The sequence below is a fragment of the Amblyomma mixtum genome, chromosome 3 (genome assembly GCF_055824585.1).
Source record: "Amblyomma mixtum isolate Tamu chromosome 3, ASM5582458v1, whole genome shotgun sequence".
Taxonomy (NCBI): Eukaryota; Metazoa; Arthropoda; class Arachnida; order Ixodida; family Ixodidae; genus Amblyomma; species Amblyomma mixtum.
This window is the reverse complement of record NC_143014.1, coordinates 239,352,732-239,371,377: the sequence shown is the minus strand read 5'-3', so window position 1 is coordinate 239,371,377 and position 18,646 is coordinate 239,352,732. Positions and strand designations below refer to the sequence as shown.

General features: G+C 46.7%; 1 protein-coding gene and 1 long non-coding RNA gene across 2 annotated transcripts; one reads left to right on the top strand and one right to left on the bottom strand.

Moving 5' to 3' along the window:
* Nucleotides 1-1,667: 1,667 nt before the first annotated feature.
* Nucleotides 1,668-18,379, bottom strand: LOC149354121 (uncharacterized). Its single transcript, XR_016289632.1, has 4 exons — nucleotides 18,282-18,379; nucleotides 9,790-9,920; nucleotides 2,869-2,995; nucleotides 1,668-2,104 (listed from the first exon to the last, which is right to left on the bottom strand). It is a non-coding gene; the product is annotated as an uncharacterized LOC149354121 (long non-coding RNA).
* On the top strand, nucleotides 6,042-10,853 carry LOC149354122 (uncharacterized). Its single transcript, XM_089577459.1, has 3 exons — nucleotides 6,042-6,354; nucleotides 9,687-9,924; nucleotides 10,720-10,853. Exons 1-3 carry the CDS (start codon nucleotides 6,124-6,126, stop codon nucleotides 10,785-10,787), a joined length of 537 nt encoding a protein of 178 aa, XP_089433585.1. The 5' UTR covers nucleotides 6,042-6,123; the 3' UTR covers nucleotides 10,788-10,853.
* Nucleotides 18,380-18,646: the final 267 nt, after the last annotated feature.

Sequence of the window (18,646 nt, the reverse complement as noted above, 5' to 3'; positions counted from 1 at the left end):
GCATGGTAGAGAAAAGTTAAATAGAAATATAACCCCGTTTCTTATTATAGGCAAATCTGAAAGCACTCAAGCAACCACAGATATCCGTCGGACGTACGAGCTAGATCCGAAAGTCATTTGCCGAAATCGGACGTCCATCGGACGTACGAACACAATCCGATTTCGGATATCCGTATTCGTACATCGGCCGGACGTACGGACAGTGTCCACTTTTGTATATCCGCATGAGAGACGAGGTGTACGTCCGAAGGATGTAAGGTCGAGTATTTTCCCAGGCCATTAGTATGGACGTTTTTTATTTCACAGAAAATTCGCGTATTTCGTGAATGTATACTGTTTTATTTGCATCAGTTGGAGGGTTTGACGTGAAGATGTTTGTAAATTGGTGCGATTCCACTCCTACCTGCAGTGCAAGAGCCGCCAACGAGCTTAATTTATCTAAGAGGAGAAGCAGGTGCTGCAGAATTTTGCAAGAACTCAATGACAAAATTTATATTTATGAAACTGCTCCAAATTAGTGGAGTTGTGCGACATGTCCACCGTTTTGCAAGCTAAACTTGCCATTGAAACCATTCGTAAGTATCAAAACTCCCGTGCATTCTGCTATCACCATCATCATAGATGTCAGTTCGCGGTCAGTGCAATCCAATCAATGATCCATCAGTACGGCTCCGTAGCTCTGTTGTTGATTTGTGGCGTAGTGTTGTCGCGCAGAGCTTTATAGCTCTGTTATTATAATGTGTGGCTTTGTTCGGTCTGTGGACTAAAGTAATATGTAACTTAAGCAATTCGAAAGATACGCGAAGCGCCTGAAGCTCTTCTGGAACACCGGAATCCCGTACTGCGTCGACCTTGGTTTAAAGAAGGCTTAGTGCACATGTGATTGCCTACGAAGGTATGTATCCAGTACACTTCTTGGAATTTGCTTCTAGTACAATGCAGCATGCTCATATAACATTCGTTCACAGGACAGTGGGAGCAGTAAGCGCGAGGAGATGGCTTCCACAAGTGTGTGCTGTTCTCACACTTTCGGGAGCCTGCATCACACAGCTGCGGGAGCCCTCGACTCGCGCGGCTAATTCCCACTCCTTTTCAGTGTTGCGGGACGGAGTATTTTCGCATCTTGTTAATTTTTATGGCATCGCTAGGTTCACTGTGCCTATATCAAGAGTGACAACGCGCGAAAAGCAGACCATAGGAAGCACGTGTAGTTCGCAGTGGTTCTCAACGGAAGCTTTGCGGCTTTCTGTGCACAGTCGCGTACAGTGCTGCGCAGGTTAGTGCCCTAAGGCCCATGAGAATAAATAAAGCACAGATACATTGTCAAATACGTCGTGGAAAAGTGAGAGCTGTTATTGCCTTATACTTATTGAGGTGTTTGTTAAAGTGCATTGTCTGTTATACTTGCAGCATTAAACACTTCTATTAATTGGTTCCAATGTTTTTACTTGGGCTGCTGCATTGTGCCATTTGTTTCACATAACTGATGTTTGCCGCGTTCTTTTTATTTCAGAAATCCTGTGGGTGGGAAGATTACGGATGCGTGTCCCAAGCTTGTCACATTTGAAGAGTCACATTTAAGAAATTTTCCGAATATAACCCATTGCTCTGCTGATGTATCATCAACCACAATAAGATATGCGTGCTATGCATCAAATTGTTTTTGGTTTTATTGCATCACGCGGAGTGAAAAAAGCACGCATGCACCATATATGCGAATATTCGAGAAAGATCCGCCAATGGACGTACTCAACTCGACGTCCGTCGGCGGGCGAACCGTATACCTTTGGCCACCTTTCGGACGGCCGACGGACGTCTATCGGCTGTTTGCGGATGTTCAGCGGACGTACAGAACATCCGAAACAGACCTCTGTCGGCCGTCCGAAGGGTATCGGTGGTTGCTTGGGTGTTAACAGAGATGACAAAAGACAGGCAGCCACGGTAGACACTAGGCACGGCCAGCTTTGTGAGCTTCGTGTGGACAGGGTTCATGAAATCTTTTGCACTGAAATGGTCACTGCAAACCCTGTATGTGGCATACAGTACGTTGGCCGGCTTTCTCAGAAGGTCGTCTCTTCCAGTGTACTGTAAACATGCTGTCATCCTGCAATGGCAATGATGTACTATCAGCGTCAAATGAAACGCGAACAAAACACCTGAAACGCGAGCACAAAAAATCAAGCATATTAGAGGCTGGAGATGATATACAGCCGTGGGCTATTAACATTTCCGAAGAGCGGTCTTTCCGGCTTCGATGCGAAAATCAGCTGCTCGTGTATTTTGCCTCCCTAGAATAATATCTTCGAGTTGTGCTGTTCGCGTTTCAATTGGCTTGTTCGCGTTTCAATTGACGCTGATAGTACCTATCGTAAGCGTAATTGCCTGAAAAATATTCTTACACTTGGTACCACAAGATGTATCTACCAGAAGCCGTTGATATAGTCACACATTAAGGAATAAAATTAAAATTGTGGGGTCCGCAGCAAGCTCATGACAGGCACTGACCAAAAAGCATGCTTTCTTGAGGGGACCTTGAATTAACACCTACGCCGATTGAATTAATACGTATCAGACAAAGCAACAAGTTGAAAGCCCTGCTTACATATTCTTTTTGCGGTTTTTTTTACGACTTATCTAAAATAAAAAACAATGTTTAGTTGCAAACATTCAAAAATAATGGCTACAATATTTACTAACCCGTAGTGGTAATGATTTACAATACTTTAAGCTCAAATGAAGAAACCGTTTTGCCCAAGCTTTCCTACATGAAGCTAGGGCTATAAATGTGAATAAACGATTTTTGTTTTAACTCTTACTGCAGAAATAGTAAGCGTAAATAAATCCAAAGCATAAGAAAACTCAACGCACCTGCTGTCCCGTGGTATACGGAAGAAACTAGTCCCTGGCTTCTTGTGCGTTCTGCCGGTCTTCTAGCACCACGACACAGAGCAGTAGCTGCCGCAGGAAGGGCCGCCGGACGCAAGGGTAGTGTGTTCTGAAGGATGTTAATGCATGCATGTGTTATTCTGAATAATTAAAACAATATAGCAAGTCATAACTACGCTAAAAATTGTTTTCAATGTAACAGCAAATCGTGCCACAATACAATATCGCTGCCACAGAAATACACGCAGTACATTTTGAGTCTAAATAGGAGTTAAACGCAGGCGCAGTTAACATATACCCGAAACATACAAATACGAGCCCTTTTAGGATTTGAAATACGCGCCACGCCGCGCCTGCGCAAGGATACGGGAGTACGGCATGCAATGCGCAATGTCCATCACCACGAGCAAAACATTATATCCGCGTTTGGCACAGTAATAAGCCCAAGGTTTCAAGACTGCGCAGCCATTTAGCCTGAAACTGCACCGCGCAATGAGTCTATGCTGTATTCATTCGGGCTCTGGGCTCCCATGTTTCCCTGATACCACTCCCTTACTTTTGTAAACAAACCACCCACACGGCCACCCACCCACTCTTTGTGTCAGTGTTTTCAAGCATAATTTCTGTAAGAAATGTGTCTCACCTGCTGTCCAACACGAGAAAAGTCACTTCTTTAGCACAGCAACACCGACCCAGCCGACGCCCACAATCACGTGCAAATGACAGTGCAGACGACGGTCGAAAAAAAAAATAACGAAAAAACTTCGGAACGTTTATCAATAAATTGCCTCTTCATATATATGTTAAAACAGTGGCGTTGAAGCATAACATATTTTTTTAGCAACAAGAAGTTTGTGTGCTTTAATATAAAAGCATTTATTTTCGCGTTTGCGTCCTCTGGCGTTCGGTTAGAATACTAGACGCTTGCGTAGTCGTGACGTACTTCCTGAGGCCCGTTTCTACCGAGTGTCCTCTCTTATTTTTTCTTTCTCTATGCTCCAATGTCTTCCAGACGGTGGCGATATTTTTTATGCCCGTACTTCCTTCCATGGATGCAGTCGGTACAGAAATATAGCGCGGCATCTCCTTCTCCATTCCTCTCCGCAGGCTCGTGTGTGCGATAGGTGTTCGCTTATAATCCCGTTACCTCTTAACATCGGATGATTCTTCAACTGTGTACAAGTGGCGCCTGGCCAAATGCTCAGCTTCCTACGAAAAAAAATAGCCTCGAAAGCAGAGCCAAGCTCCTTGAACTAGGCATGCATAACACCTTTCAGGAATTCGTAGACGCGCACCTCCAGAGACAGTATCCAAGACTTGCCGCGAGCGCAACTGGCAGGCATATCCTCGCTTCCCTTCGCATCAACATTCCCGCTAATCAGACATCCCTTATAGCCATTCCTCGACACATTCATACCCCCCTCGTTGTGGAACCCGTTCCCCGGAACGTTCATCCCCAGTACCACATCCCTCGCCGCATGGCTCGCGCTAAGGCCCTACACAAGTATTACGGACCAGCCCAGGGCGCCATTTGGGTAGACGCCGCGTGCACAACTCATGAAGCTGTAGCTGTTGGTTACAATCCAGCCCTAGCACAGCCTCTCACACACCGCCTTCCATCGGGCTGTACGCCTGAGGAGGCAGAGGAAACCGTCATCGCCCTAGCCCTTGCACATTCCAATGCAAACTACATCTTTAGCGATTCCAAAACGGCTCTGTTCAACTTCGCGAGAGGCAGGATTCACGCCCCTGCTTGGGAGTTGTTGAACACCCCCTCCAAAAACTTACCACGCAGGGTAGAGCTCCAGTGGGTGCCGGCTCACTCTGGGAATCCAGGAAACGAGGCTGCCGATAAATTGGCCCGAGGTTTGATTTGCCGGGCTCAGAACGGCCGCGAGCCAGGTTTCTCGAGAGAACGGGCGCACACCTTTGCAGAGCTCACGCAAAAAGTCCCGCTTGGACCGTCGGACTTACCCTCCTCCACACCCCTCCCTTACCCATTCCCAACAGATCCTCTGGAGACGCCTCCAGACCCGCTCTCTCTCACCCCCTCAGCTGCTATCTCTCTACTGTGGCACATCCCCTGCATGCACTCTGTGCGGCGGCCCTCACGCCACACTCTCCCACATCCTTTTCGGCTGCCCTGCTGATCCTCCCCCGCAGGGACAGCCCGCGTTATCAAGTTGGGAGGACTGGGAGGTCGTGCTCTCGTCTCCGGACCCGCCATCGCAGCTTGCTGCGGTGCTTCGGGGTGCCGACGTCATGGCCAAACACCACATGAACGTTCCGACGTAGAGTGGGACCGTGCGATGGTCCAGGGACCCAAGGGGGTCTAACACACTTGCTATAATAAAGTTTTTCTCTCTCTCTCCCTCGCGTTTGGTCAGTAGGCCACTGTTGAGAGCACGCACGCCCTGCATGAGCGGTAAATATTTCTTCTCCTTTTCCTTGTATTCTTTTAGTTTGAACGCAGGCCCTAGACTGGCCACGCACTAACGGACCCAAGGGGCGGCGGCGACCGGCAGAGCCAACGATCGAAAGAAGTTGAAACAACAGAAAATTTTCTCCTCTCTTCTCGTTGGTTCGCATTTCAGAGAAAGGAATTTTTGGAGGTCCCTCTTTCGAAGTTATGACTCCCTGTCTCTCTACCAGTTCTTCTCACGGTCGGTTCGAGCGCCAAGGGATTCTCATTAAGTAGTGTTTGCGGCTACCTTCATCAATATATTGCAACTGGTGGGTTACCTTATTTAATATACATAAAATTCTGCCAAATGTTCAAAAAGTCTATTTTATACTATTCTTTGCGCATTTCTTGGTAAATTCTATTCTTGATAAATTTTTCAACAATTACATACATTTTTATAATGTATTTCCACTATTGTATATTTTTTCTAGTTTCAGTCTTTCCGCTATTCTACTTCACCACTTCACGTCTTCTTCCCCGCACAAATACTGCCATGGAAATCCCCACCGTAGCTTGGCCAATCCCTCCGCGTGGGTATGTGCCATTTTTATTGAGGGAGAAGAAGAAGAATCTCTCGTGCGCACGCGCTCTGCCTCCATCCTCTAACGTTCGATTCGAACGTAGACACTACACTCAGCGTTCCTTCTTGAGAGAGCAGTAGTCACACACTGTGCTTCTGCCACTCCGGCTGACCTTCCTCTCGCAACATCGACTGCACCTCCGAGGTTCCTGACTGCAGCTTGGCGGCGTGGTGTGATGTGGCGGGCTGTGCCATGCGGTCACCTGGGCGGCCACCGGGCTCTCAGCGCTGCCAGGGTCTCATCGCCACTCTCCAACGGGGACGCTGCGAACTCGAAGAGCGAGGAGGGGACGACGGCCGCTGCCATCTCGCTCCAGATCAGTGGCCACCGAGGTTGCATGCACCGAAGACGGCCCAGCATTGCACAACCGTCAGCCGTTCAGCCAGCGAGCACCCATGTCCTTCGATCTCGACGCCTTCTCGGGTGAGCTTCTTGAAGACACCAGCATCGAGAAATCCTTTTTTTTTTCACATTGTGGAGAATTAGCTTAAGACTGCACATTGGCATAAATTGGAAGTACAGACGCATCATGTTTCCCACTGATTGCACTTGAAAAGCAAACGAAACCTGACCACGTTTAAAGTTTTCCGGTTTCAGATTTTCAGGCTTTGTATCGACAAAAAGAAAAAATTTCTGCACATCCTTTTAAATATTCTTCGTGATTCGTATCTGCAGGCGTTTCCTTTGTAGCTTTAGCCTTTCTTCTGACAATAGGCTCAGTTCACGGTAGAAACCTCGACAGAACGCATTCTTCAGTCAGTTGTGTTAACGCTAGCGGCATTTAGTGACACCTGGGTTTTTCGAGCGGGAACGTCCGCCATGCAGAAATAAGCAGAGCAGCCTAAAAAAGCCATTAATACTCCTCAGACGTTCAACTTTAGACACAACCGAACGAAACGGGTCTGCAAAGAAAGCGACGAAATAGATCTCGTAGCTTATATTTCCGGCACGATAACAACCTGCAGCCTTTCGTGAAGAAGGCTGAACGGCGACGTTTCAATGGCGAGCTCCCGATTCACTGTTCCTCTCAAGCGGTGATAACAAGGGCCTCGGACGATCAATCCGTCGCTGATCCCATGCAAGCTCGCGGCTAAGAGGTAGCAGCAGACACCCTGATATCACAAAACAAAATCACTGGAGGCGAAATGCTAGACAGTCGTCTACTGCGCGATGTCAGTGCACGTTAAGGAACCCCAGGTGGTCGAAATTAACCAGAGCCCTCTGCTACGGCGTCCGCATCACCTTATTCGCTGTGTGAAGTTAAAACCCGTAACACCAAACGAAAACCTACCAAAATTGCCCAGGCTCGCGGGGGCACGCAGAGCCGTCAGTGTGCGTTGTTCACTTTCGTTTCCAGCTTTAAATTTCAGGGACAGGATCGGAATGTTGAGATCAACGGACTTGATCGTGCACGACTGTGTGCAGGAAGATCTATTTACTCGTGCATGTTCTCAAAGTGCGCTCATCAAATCGCTTCACTTTAGTCTGCGCGAGAGAGGTCCCGTGATGTTCTCAGGTCTACTGAAGGAGTACTGTGCTCGGTTCTCTTGCTCTAGATTTACAGAAGTGCGTGTGCCGGTCATTTCTAAAGACTAACCTTTCTACTCGCAGCCTCATGGAGCACACGTTAGCGACGATCTGGTACGCTACGGTAGACGTGCCACTTTTGGTCCACGTCAGGCACAACTGAAAAGATCCTGCGAAGTGTGATTAACGTGTAAAGAGACAGGAACAATAGGCAGAGCATGTGCGTTTCATCAATTAACTGAACGACGAAGCGGCCAAGAGGACACCGAGAAGCACCAATCAGGGGGAGAGCAAACAGTTTTGTTGAGATTCGAAATCAGGTAGACGGAATCGCTGAGATGACCCCACGAATAGCGGACAACCTTCAGATCGGGAGCCGATGGGTTCTTGAGCAGATTATGTGCCGGTGGAAAGACGATGTTAACTTAAATCACATGCGGAGATTTATTACCGATCAGGGAAGAACAAATGAACGTTCTGCGAACATTTATTAGTTGTTAAGCGTAAAAAGAGAGCGATCTCTGAGGAATGCTCAGGCATATTGCGTTATTTCTTAACTCCATCTCACTATGTGCTGCAATGCTGATTTTCGCGTAGTATTTTTTATTTTTTATTCTGGCAATCCTGCATCACTTATGAAGGCATCGCGTAACCACGATGTAGCCAGATTGTAGAAGAGGCATATATGTAAAGGTTCGGAAAATTATCTATAGCGGTTGCTGAGCTACCTTCGTTGTTCACAGGGAGAACGATAAAATGCCGATAAAGAATTGTGTCAGACAAGCAGACGCGATTTCTCCAGCACCATTCACCGCGTGTTCACTGCAGGCAATCAGAGAACTTGACTGGGAAGAATTAGGGATGAAAGCTAGAGAACAATACCTCAGCAGCCTCTGATTGACTGAAGACATTGCCTTGTTAAGCAAGTCAGGAGCCGAACAGCGAAGGATGGTCGAGGATCTAGGCAGGCAAAGCAGAACGGTGGGTCTAAATACTATTACAGTGAAATCTAAAGTAAAATATTCAGTAGTCTCTGGAATGACCCCAAGTTTACGATATGCACCAAAGTATTGGATGTATTCACATAATGCACATCCTTTACGGTATATGTGAACGCAGATTTGGCCCACGGGAGTGATATAACTAAAATAATAATTGTACGGTGCAGTGCATTTAGTAGACACTCGGAGGTGATGAATAGCAGTTTAGCACTGCCCCCAAGAGCAAAGTGCGTATATAACAGCTGAATCTCACCGGTGCCAACCTATAGGGCATAAGCGGCGTCAGAGAGTAAGGTGGGCGGATGAGATTAGGAAGTCTGTGGTGATAAACTGTCTGCAACTGGCAGAGTGCAGTGTTACGTGAAGGCATTCAAGAGAAGCGTTTCTCCTGCAGAGGGGGTGATGATGACGATTATGATGACGATTTATGGTTTTAAAGATCGATTGGAGAAGGCTAACCCATTGTGCTTGGTGTCCGTCCGGGAGCGGCATTTTTTTTCACATGTTGTGTGCGTAAACACTGAGTCATTAGTTTTATCTACCCCAGGAAAATTACATTGTATATGAGCTTCTCTTCTACCCTGTAGCACACCCAAGAACATTGTTGAATTGGCTGGTTATTTTTATCAAAGTCGCTTCATTGTTATAATATAGGGCACCCTCTACCAAGAATTCTTCCCAAGGACTGGATGACAATTTCATTTCATTTTTTTTTAATTCGTTCTCATTACAAGCCCAACCGTGAAGAAAAAGTGTCCGGCGTCCGCCGACGTAGTGTTGTTACATCTGTCACTCACCAACCACCTGCCACGGCTGGCAGGTCGCACCCCGTTTTCGCTTGTAGGGGTGAGGATGAGGGAGAGCACAGATGGTAGCTTCCGGGTTCGGAGGAGTGTCTAACACAGGCGGAGAAATTGCTGGAGCTGATATTGGTTGAGCGGGAAAAACCCGGCGGGTGGCTACCGTGGAAGATAGACTGACACTAATCTCATGCCGATCGTCATTCGCTGGTTAATGCACTAATCCGCAACCTCCCCACTCAAGCAAAGGAAAAGTCCTAATTCTGACGCATTCTCATCTCATAATCAGGGTAATGCTCCCTCGTAATTTTATTTACTGTACATGTAACTAATGTTCCCCCTTTGGCACGTTGGTTTTTTGTTGTGTACATATTGTTTTTGATTCGCAAGCGCTGCAGTAGATGTCACCTCCCTATCTCTTGTGCAGTCAACGCCCCAGTCTCTGCGGACTGGCGTACGTGCAGCGAAACGTCGTTCTTCTGTTCCACAAATGCCCATCTGCGCCGAGGTGATCGCTCGGAATACATCACCTGGAGGAAGAATCGCCAGCGCAGTCACAACCGCCGCAACCAAGGCGCCGGATGTGCACTGGCGAGGTGGCCGAGTTGGACTCAGCAGGCTCATCCTTGTACAGGGATCTCGGCTGCTTTTCCCCGTCGACCTGCGTGAGTGGCATTTCACAGGCGCCTTGACGTCGCTCATGAAAGCGACCTTGATCTTAGAGTGGCAGGAATTAAGGAAGGAAACACTGTAGAAAACGCCTTGAAGCCCGCACAGGGTTGTAAAGCCAATGTGGTGGTTTGTGCGGCGGAGGCATGTCGGTATGAGGGGGCTCGCTGGTAAAACAAAATACGCCCTCAGCCCGTTTGTTATACTGCTCCCACAGGGATCAGCATACTGCGCCGTAGGCAAGGAGTGCAATGCAATTTGTAGATTCCATTTCGTATTTCTTTTAACCCAGTATGCGAGGCCAAATATGCCAAGTTCTTTTGCCAGGCTTCATTGGAGTTTACACTGTACGTCTGGAGCCTACTTGAAATGAAAATTTGAGGAACACATAACGGAGTATTTATTTATAATTTGGTTTGTTTTATTGCCATAGAATTGAAACTAGAATCGAGATGGGCTGTTAGATGTTACTTGGCTCCGAAATGCGACATGACAAGAGAAATTGTTGATTTTGAATTTATGAGATCCTTTCGAGTGCAGTTTGTTTGCCGCCACCGTGTTTTATCTTGATGGATTTCGGAGTTCAGTTTATATTTGTTTGTCCAGCCAGTGTTGCCCCGTTTGGTCCCCGCCGGTGAGTTTAGAGTCGAATCTTTGTTCTGAGATTCATCAACGGATATCAGGGCTATTAATAGTTATGGCATTTGTAAGAAAGCCCGGAATAATTATGCTTTAAGGAAAACAAATTTTATTCTATTTTCTTGATATATGCTCTTCTTTCATCTACGCAGCCTGGCGAGGCCAACCTCCTGGCCGCTGTGGACACTCACTACGGCACCCGGATAAGCATGTTGGGTGAAGGTGGTACTTTGGGGTTTTGTTTCGAGAACTTTTTATTGGCAGTAAGCAAATGCATCTTTCAAACATTAACCGAACCGATTAAACTTGCATTCGAAATCAAGTGGGTCTTTTGTGACTCCTATTGACCGCCTTTATGTTCGCAAACAAACAGAGTGGCGCTGCAGTCGCATGCGGGCTCGCTGTAGGCAAGAGTCCAGGGAGTGGTGTCGCGCTGAGGTGGTCAGCGCGGGTTTTCAAGATTTGCAGGAGCGTTTTCACTTTCTGTGAATCACAGCAGCAGTTGTTGATGCTTTCATATTAGTAATTTTTCGAAGAACACGTGCTTGCGTTGACCACGTACGGCGTATTTTTTTTTTTTTTACATAGTGCACTAGCCGGAATGATTTTAATTCGGGACAGTAGTGAGGGGAAGCACTGGCGTTGTTTCGGCCGAGCAAACATGCGCTTACCATCTATGGACAGACGTTGACAGCGCGAAAAGTGGGGACAGCGTCGATCGTGTCCCCGATCTCCTCTGACTCGTGTAAGCGCTGTTTTTATCCGCCAGATCTCACACCAGACAAGCCGACTTCTCCCCTTGATAAACTGGTCGATTTCTTGAAAAGTTTTTATTCTTGAAATTATTTTCTTTCCTAGCCCTAGGGTCTTCTGTTTCGTGACGAAAAATTATAGCAAATATTCAGTAGAAATTCATACGATTACGTTTTTAGATGTCTGGTCGTCGAAAATAGTAAGGTAATATTGCTTCTGGTGCTCCTGGCTTATCGCGAATTCCGCGGGTTTCCTAGGACGGAGCACCACCTTCCAAGTACCACTACGAAGAAGAGAGATCAGAGGTTTCGTTGATTTCAGTGTTGCATTGCTTTGACCAAAGCGAAAGCGAAGAAGCTAAAGGCGAGAGAATAAACTTAAAGATTTGTTTTCTGCTCTTTCACTTTTTGTGCGATTGGCATCTGTCACGCCTAGGTACATTTGTAACGATTGGGAAAAATGAGTCTATATGCCACGAGTGATTCCTGAGCCGTTGAGAAGTGTAATAAATCTCTCGATTTTTCCCTGCAGGTGTAGTAGCAGTATGCTAGTTATTTTTGCAGGAAAGGCTATATTGTGACTATGCATGCCTAAGCACTGAGAATCTAAAAATAAATAATAGCTCCATAATAGAGATCATGGCTTTGGGAACACGCTGGCATAAAAAAAATTCTGCACTTTCAAAGTAATTATTCAAGAACCGGGGTGACTTGACGATGGTGTTAATAATAATTACACAAGAACTGTATCAGGTTTAGCTGAAAATAAAACGCATTACTGACATTAGCATAGCAATTTCATATTCGCATCAAATTCGGCTACATATCGCATGCATCAATAAAGAAAACACTTTTCATTGTCTCATGATGAAAGGGCCTCCTTACCTCCCTTTTCATTGCCTCATCCCTTATCAATCTCGCTACGTGCCTCTGTTAGTATTCCGCCTGCGGCTGCTTCTTTCCGAACAAGCTTCGCCACCATGTACTACCTCATGAAACAGCTTAGAGGACATGCGTGATGCAGTGAAAAAGCATGTGGCTTTCAGCACACAAAGTACGCTGTTCGAAGCATGCCAACGTGGCCGTGCAAGATTGCCACAACTTACCAAACTTCTTTCTACTCGAATCAAATAATTATCTGTCATATTAAGAAATAGCTCCAAATATAGATTAAATGGCATAAAACGCGCCATCGTACGTTCGTATAGCTTCTGCACACGTTAAAACATGCTGTGCTATCAACAAAAGTACGCATATCTTGGTGGCGACCGAACCTGCCGGCGCCGGTGCGCACCGGCTTAGGGTGGTAAATACATGCGGAGCCACATTGCTTTTTTTTTTCCTTCCGCCGTTTGAAGCGAACTATGTTTATGTACTGGTAAATAAGAGCAGCAACTTCGATGCTCTGAAGTACATTGACTGGCAGCACCGGTCGACACACAGACTTCGCGCTTTACTACCGCGGCCCACTTCCTAATGCGGTATTTATTTGCGAAAAACCTATTAAGGCTAATTTAATTTTCCGTTTTATGCTACTACGCGTATCCAACAGTGACGCAGCTGGTCAGTACATGCTGCTGCTGCAGTGCGTAGGCATGATGCAACCGCCGGTAGCTGCGGCAGCTGCGGTAAGCACGGGCAGGCTGAAGCTGTTTTGCCTACCGTGCGAAAGCCGCTACTGACGCCAGCGCCACCGCATCTTCGTGACGTCGCGGGGTGAAGGAGGTCTATACAACGACTTCCTGGCATGTCGTGAAGAAGAAAGAATGGCTGTGCAACAGGAGTTTCCGCGCATTTTAATTTATTATTTCAATTAAGAATTAATTTACAATAAATAGAACTATTTTCGAGCCCTGCTAACAATCCATCGTCAGGAAACCTGGTTTCTGTTAAGCTGTCTCGCTGCTGCATAAAAGTAAGCTCTAACATTCGCTCCATGAAAAATCTCTGCTTACATCATTTTATGAGTAGAGAGATGAATCACTCATTAGAATTACGAGCACTCCAAGATTTGCGAACAATTCTGGGATTCTAATTGCTGCCCTCCTGCTCAGCCACTCATATCAATTGTAAGAGCGAAAGTTCTAAGCAACAAAACGGAGACGGAAAAGGAAAATAAGGGCATGCGGGTGGAGGAAAGCAGCTGCGCATAAAATCTGCCGCGCCGCTTCAGACACCGTTCTTTTCTTCTTCCCTTAGTAAAATACAGGACATGTGTTGCTGGCTAGTCTCTACCTTTTTGACGACACCTCGATATAGAACTGGCCCCTGGTCTACAGCTGCGGTGTCGAAGCATACAGCACCAAATTTCACCTACAATCCCGTAGCGTGGGAGTGAAAGTTAGCTAACATGAATTTTCTACCATCGACATGAAATGCGAACATCTACGATGCGATTCATGAAAGCTGATCACTAATTTTTAAAAATAGACTTTCCGACTGCTGATCAATTTCTGATAACTCACTGTTTAACTATTAAAGTTGCACACCTGGTTGTAATTAGAAATTTATAGCCTGTTGTTAGCAACAGCCATATAAGATTTTAGAATTTCGAAAACGCGATTACCTTCGGCTCTTTGGCTTCACAAAATTTCACTATTTCGAATAGTTACGCACACTGGCGGGGGGCTTTCTCTACATGGGTTTCGAAAGCGCATGTATTTCAGCACGATGTAGGCGAAATCTTTTGAGCGAGGGTCATCCCCATTTTGAAAGTATTTGTAGCGACCTGCTACAAATCCCTAATTTCAACTAAGTGTGTAAAGCAAGATTTAAGTGCAGCCTGGATCCGGACGTGTTTCCAGTGCGCTTCGTAAATTTTGACCACTGGGCCAGCGATTGTCCGCAAACGCATCGCTGCAGCTTTCGTGCGTGCAGTGGTTAGCCGCCATCAGATGGCTGACTACCCTTACCCGTAGTCGGCGACGTTCACCGAGGTTAGGGGTGGCCCCGTCCCTCCGCAGCTGCAACAAACTAGGGCTACGATGCAGCGCCTTCGTCCCCCAGGCACCACGTCTCCTGCCAAATGTGCTGCCGAAATGACAGGCCAGTTTGAAACATCCTTCCAAGGAACCGCTTAGAAGAGAAACCGCCTTTTGTGTCCGCCTAGAGTATCGCCGCTATAAAAGGTGGTGGTTATGCCACGTGTATGCTTCGGTGTGTAAACTTTTTCACACTGTCTGCTTCAACCGACCTTTGTCAAATCCCTTTGAACAAATAGATTTCAAGGCTTCGCAATTCACTGCACCACCAACACCGTGACCATTTGGGTGCACTCGTTCTCCGACGTCGACCACCTCTGCGAACTGAAGACTTTTCCTGCCCCTCCTTTGACAACCATGACTATTCAAGCTTATCTAGCACCTGGTTCGGACCTTCAGCGGTATTTCGTGTCGGGTGTTGATCGACACGTCGCTACCAAGGAACTTATTTCTTCTTTAGATTGTTCCGCACACAAGGTAGTCAAAGGTCGCTACATGGACACGATACGTACCGTCTTTGCCAAAAGTAGCCGGGCAATAGTGGTTTGTTTCTTAGCCGCATAGGAAAGGCACTTTTGGCAGCTCTTAAGCTTTCAATCAGCTCTTAAACTTTCAATTCTCCTCACGTTTGAACTCCTTTAGAGGTGCAGTAAATGCACCGTGATACGATTGAGAAGTAAAACCCTGTTGCCCGTTACTTTTCGCAAAGAGAGTACGCACGCACTCCAGAACGTTGTTGGGAGGGGGGGGGGGGGGGGGCAAGTACTGTGTTTGCTTAATCATCATCATCATCATCATCATAATCAGCCGGACTAGACCCACTGCAGGGCAAATGCCGCTCCCATATTCTTCCAATTAACCCGTTCCTGTGCTAGCTGCATCCACTCCTGCAAACTTCTTATTCTTATTAATTATTAATGTTTTGTTTCATTGTAGCCGTTTCAGTCTTACATATTGCATCCTCGCTTATTCTAAATTGGAATATATACTTTAAAAACGATCGGAAATTTCATAATTACTGAAACATGCCCAGACCACGCGTGAGTAAACGGATTCGAAAGCTGCGAAAGAAACATTTTTAATATTTCTGAATTCGCGCTCGCATTGAAGCAAATGCGAATAGATATATTCATGCTGGTAGACATAAAAGTAGGCATTATGTCCAAAGCTATAGTATCGCAGACTGACGAGCTTCAAGGCTAGCATGACAAGAGGACGTTGGACAGGATAGGTTTTCATAGGAGGCCGAAGGTTGCTGTTCGTTCTGCCGTTCCAGATACGAACTCTTTCATAACGGCATCCAAATGCAGGTCCGCAACTCTCTTGTTGTGCATGTGGAGGAGGAGAAGGTGTGTTAGCCTCCTCTGTGTCATTCGACTGTGCAGAAATGTTTTTACTCTCCTCAGAGCACTGAAAGATCGCTCTCCTGAAGCAGCTGACGCAGGCACAGAAAACACGAGTTGCAGTTACCGGACAGCCTGGTCCAACATATTACGCATGTCTTCAGATTTCCCCTGCAGAATCTGTAAAATGCGTCCACTTGCAACCGAACCCTCGTCACGCAGGAGCGTTGGGAGAAGCACGAGTTGCGCTGAAAGCCTGCTGATGTCAAAATCTGAATCGTGTGCTCCTAATAGCTCATTTAGGTCGTTTGACGCGAAGTTTCGACCTTCACCAGCGTCAGTCAAAATGCGCTCCATCGCCGTCGGACCTCAGTGGTAATACGATCAATAGCGGCAAAAAAATTTCTCTGCAATGACTTGCCGACAAGCGCTGCAAGCTCCTCAGATATGTCTGTGAATTGAAGCCTCCTGGGCGGCTGCGAAACTCTGGGCGCTGGAGGTTCCTTTAGACCTAACTCTATTGCTCTTGAGTTCGTCCGCTGCCAGAGGACGTCCAATGAGGCGTCAGACCGCAGCCCTAACAAGCGCTCACAAAGAGCCTCTGCGTCTTCTCTTGCTCCTGCCGCGCGGTAAACTGGGCTTTGAAGCATCCTCGCTGATTCCTCGCATGGGCCAAACAGAGCTATAGAAAGTGTGGTGCCTCAATAAAGTTTCGAACTACTTTAAGACTTTTTCATATCCTTTTAAGGCTGTGTTGCCAGTGCCGCTGAGAGAGCTTTGAGCTAGCACCAGTTCCTGCAAAGTTGCCTGCACCCTTTCATAGTTTTCAACGAACCTTTTGATTGATTACACTTTTACTGTCCACCTCGTTGGACACAGTGGTAGCAGTAGGGTGGTCTGCCTAGAACGATCTTTCTCACCGGCATCGTTACCCGGGGGAAGTACAACGCTCGTATAAATAGTCTTCCTGTTCTTCGATTCGAGTATTGCATTGGAAACATCCTTTACAACGTTGAGAGCGTCGCCGATGACATCGCAGTTCCTTGCGACGTCCTGGAGTGCCAAGTCTAGGCAGTGTTTACTGCAGTGCACAAATATAGACCGTGGTTCAAATTCCATAATCCTTTTCTGCACGCCAATAAATCTGCCTGCTATGTTCGCGGCCCCGTCAAAACAGTGCCCCCTTATGTTCTGAAAGTCCAGGCCCAGTCGCAAAATCATGTCCCTCAAGGCTTTATAAGCGTCTCGGCTCTGCTGTCTGGTGCTTTGTACATGCCAAGAAATGCCTCACGAACTTCCAGTGTTATATCGTCTACGCAACGCGTACAAAATGGAAACTGCTCATTGCCTGTTACGTCGGTGGTACCGTCAGCACTGATTCCATAAAACGGACTGCATCTGATGTCATTGATGATGCCTCGCTGAACGCTGTGCACCATAATTTCTACAAGCTCGTTCTGTATGTCACTGCTCAGCGACCTATCTCGCTTCTCCAGCCATTTCTTCAAACCAGGCACACGTCTTGCGATCGTTCATCTAGCAGATCAAGGAGGTTGCCTACGTTCCTTGTTTGCCCTTGTAAAGCTTGACCTGTGCGGTATAGGTAACGCACCGAGCTCACTATTGCACGCTGTGCCTGCCTGACTTCCTCCGGCTGTCTGCTGCTTTGCTGCGATAATAGCTGCACTACACGGATTCCGTTTAAGGCGGGAGCCTTTAATGCCTCATCGTTGTAAGCAGGAGTTGTCGACAGAAATGTCACACTTTTAAATTGGTCGAAATGGTCGCGACGTCAGAGTGCGCGAATTTCAAACGAGGCCAATTGTACTTTCGCTAGTAACCATGCAACCAATTCAAGGGATTCTATAGTGATGCTCCAAGTAAGTGGGAATGAGTTTAGTTAATTGCTTAATCACACAGTTAGCCCCAATTAACCTTTCTAATCAGGCCACATAAATAAATAAAACCGAATAGGAAATTGCTCTAGTTCAGGAATCGAACCCCGGTCTCCGGAGTGCGAGACGAGCATGCTAACCACTCCGCCATGCAAGCTCGATGGTTTAGAATGAACAAAGGCACGTCTAGTGAATACGGTGTCTTCGTTCACTCACATCTTCCTCCCTTCCCGTTAGGGCGAGGTTCAGGTGTCCTCCGAGATATGCGAGACAGATACATTTCCTTTCCTCAAAAAACTATTTACCGACGAGCAAGGGGTACAACCGAACGGGCGATGGCGTTCTGTGGACTCCCTTGCAGCGTTGCAAGACGCTGTCGCGTTTCACTCTTAGAGGCGAAGCTTAACATCTTAACAACACATCAGGGATGCAAGGAGCAACACCGCGCTTAAGGCTTTCGCCTCACCGCATTTTAGGTCAACAAAGTGCCTCCCTGAAGTTTTTCTTTAGACAGTTGGCGGCTTGCGGAAACGCAGTGAAATGGGCTCTTCTCATAACACTGAAATTTTTAAACAGCCTCCTTTCAATTACTGAACCCGTTCTGAATGAAACACAGTTTGAATGCTGTAACGTTTTCTCCTCTTTCCTTGAAAGCTATTTGACACAAATTGCAAACCACGACGTCGCATTCGTAGTCGTACGACAGCCACGCGAATTTCTCAAACCATGCATATATACAGGACCTTCCGATCTGGTTCTTTGGAAATTCGTAGCTCTTTGGCGGCAGTGATCGAACATCCGGGGGCGTGTCATCATGGCTTGCGATTTCCATCAGAGCACAGTCTGTTGCCAAGAGGGGCTCTCCACCTTGTGCTACGGTTGCTGGGATCGGTGTAATAAGTGAGACAAAACGGATTATTAGGCGATTAACACTGTATGAATCCTTTTCTGATTACCTATTCTTGCAAAAAAAAAGAAATATATCAATATATGCAAAACATGCAAGACACGCGAAAATGTTCATGAAAGGCACATGAAGAGCACGGTGGAAATAAAACATTGCAAAAACGTACCGTCAATATTTGCTGCTCCTATCGCACGTTCACCT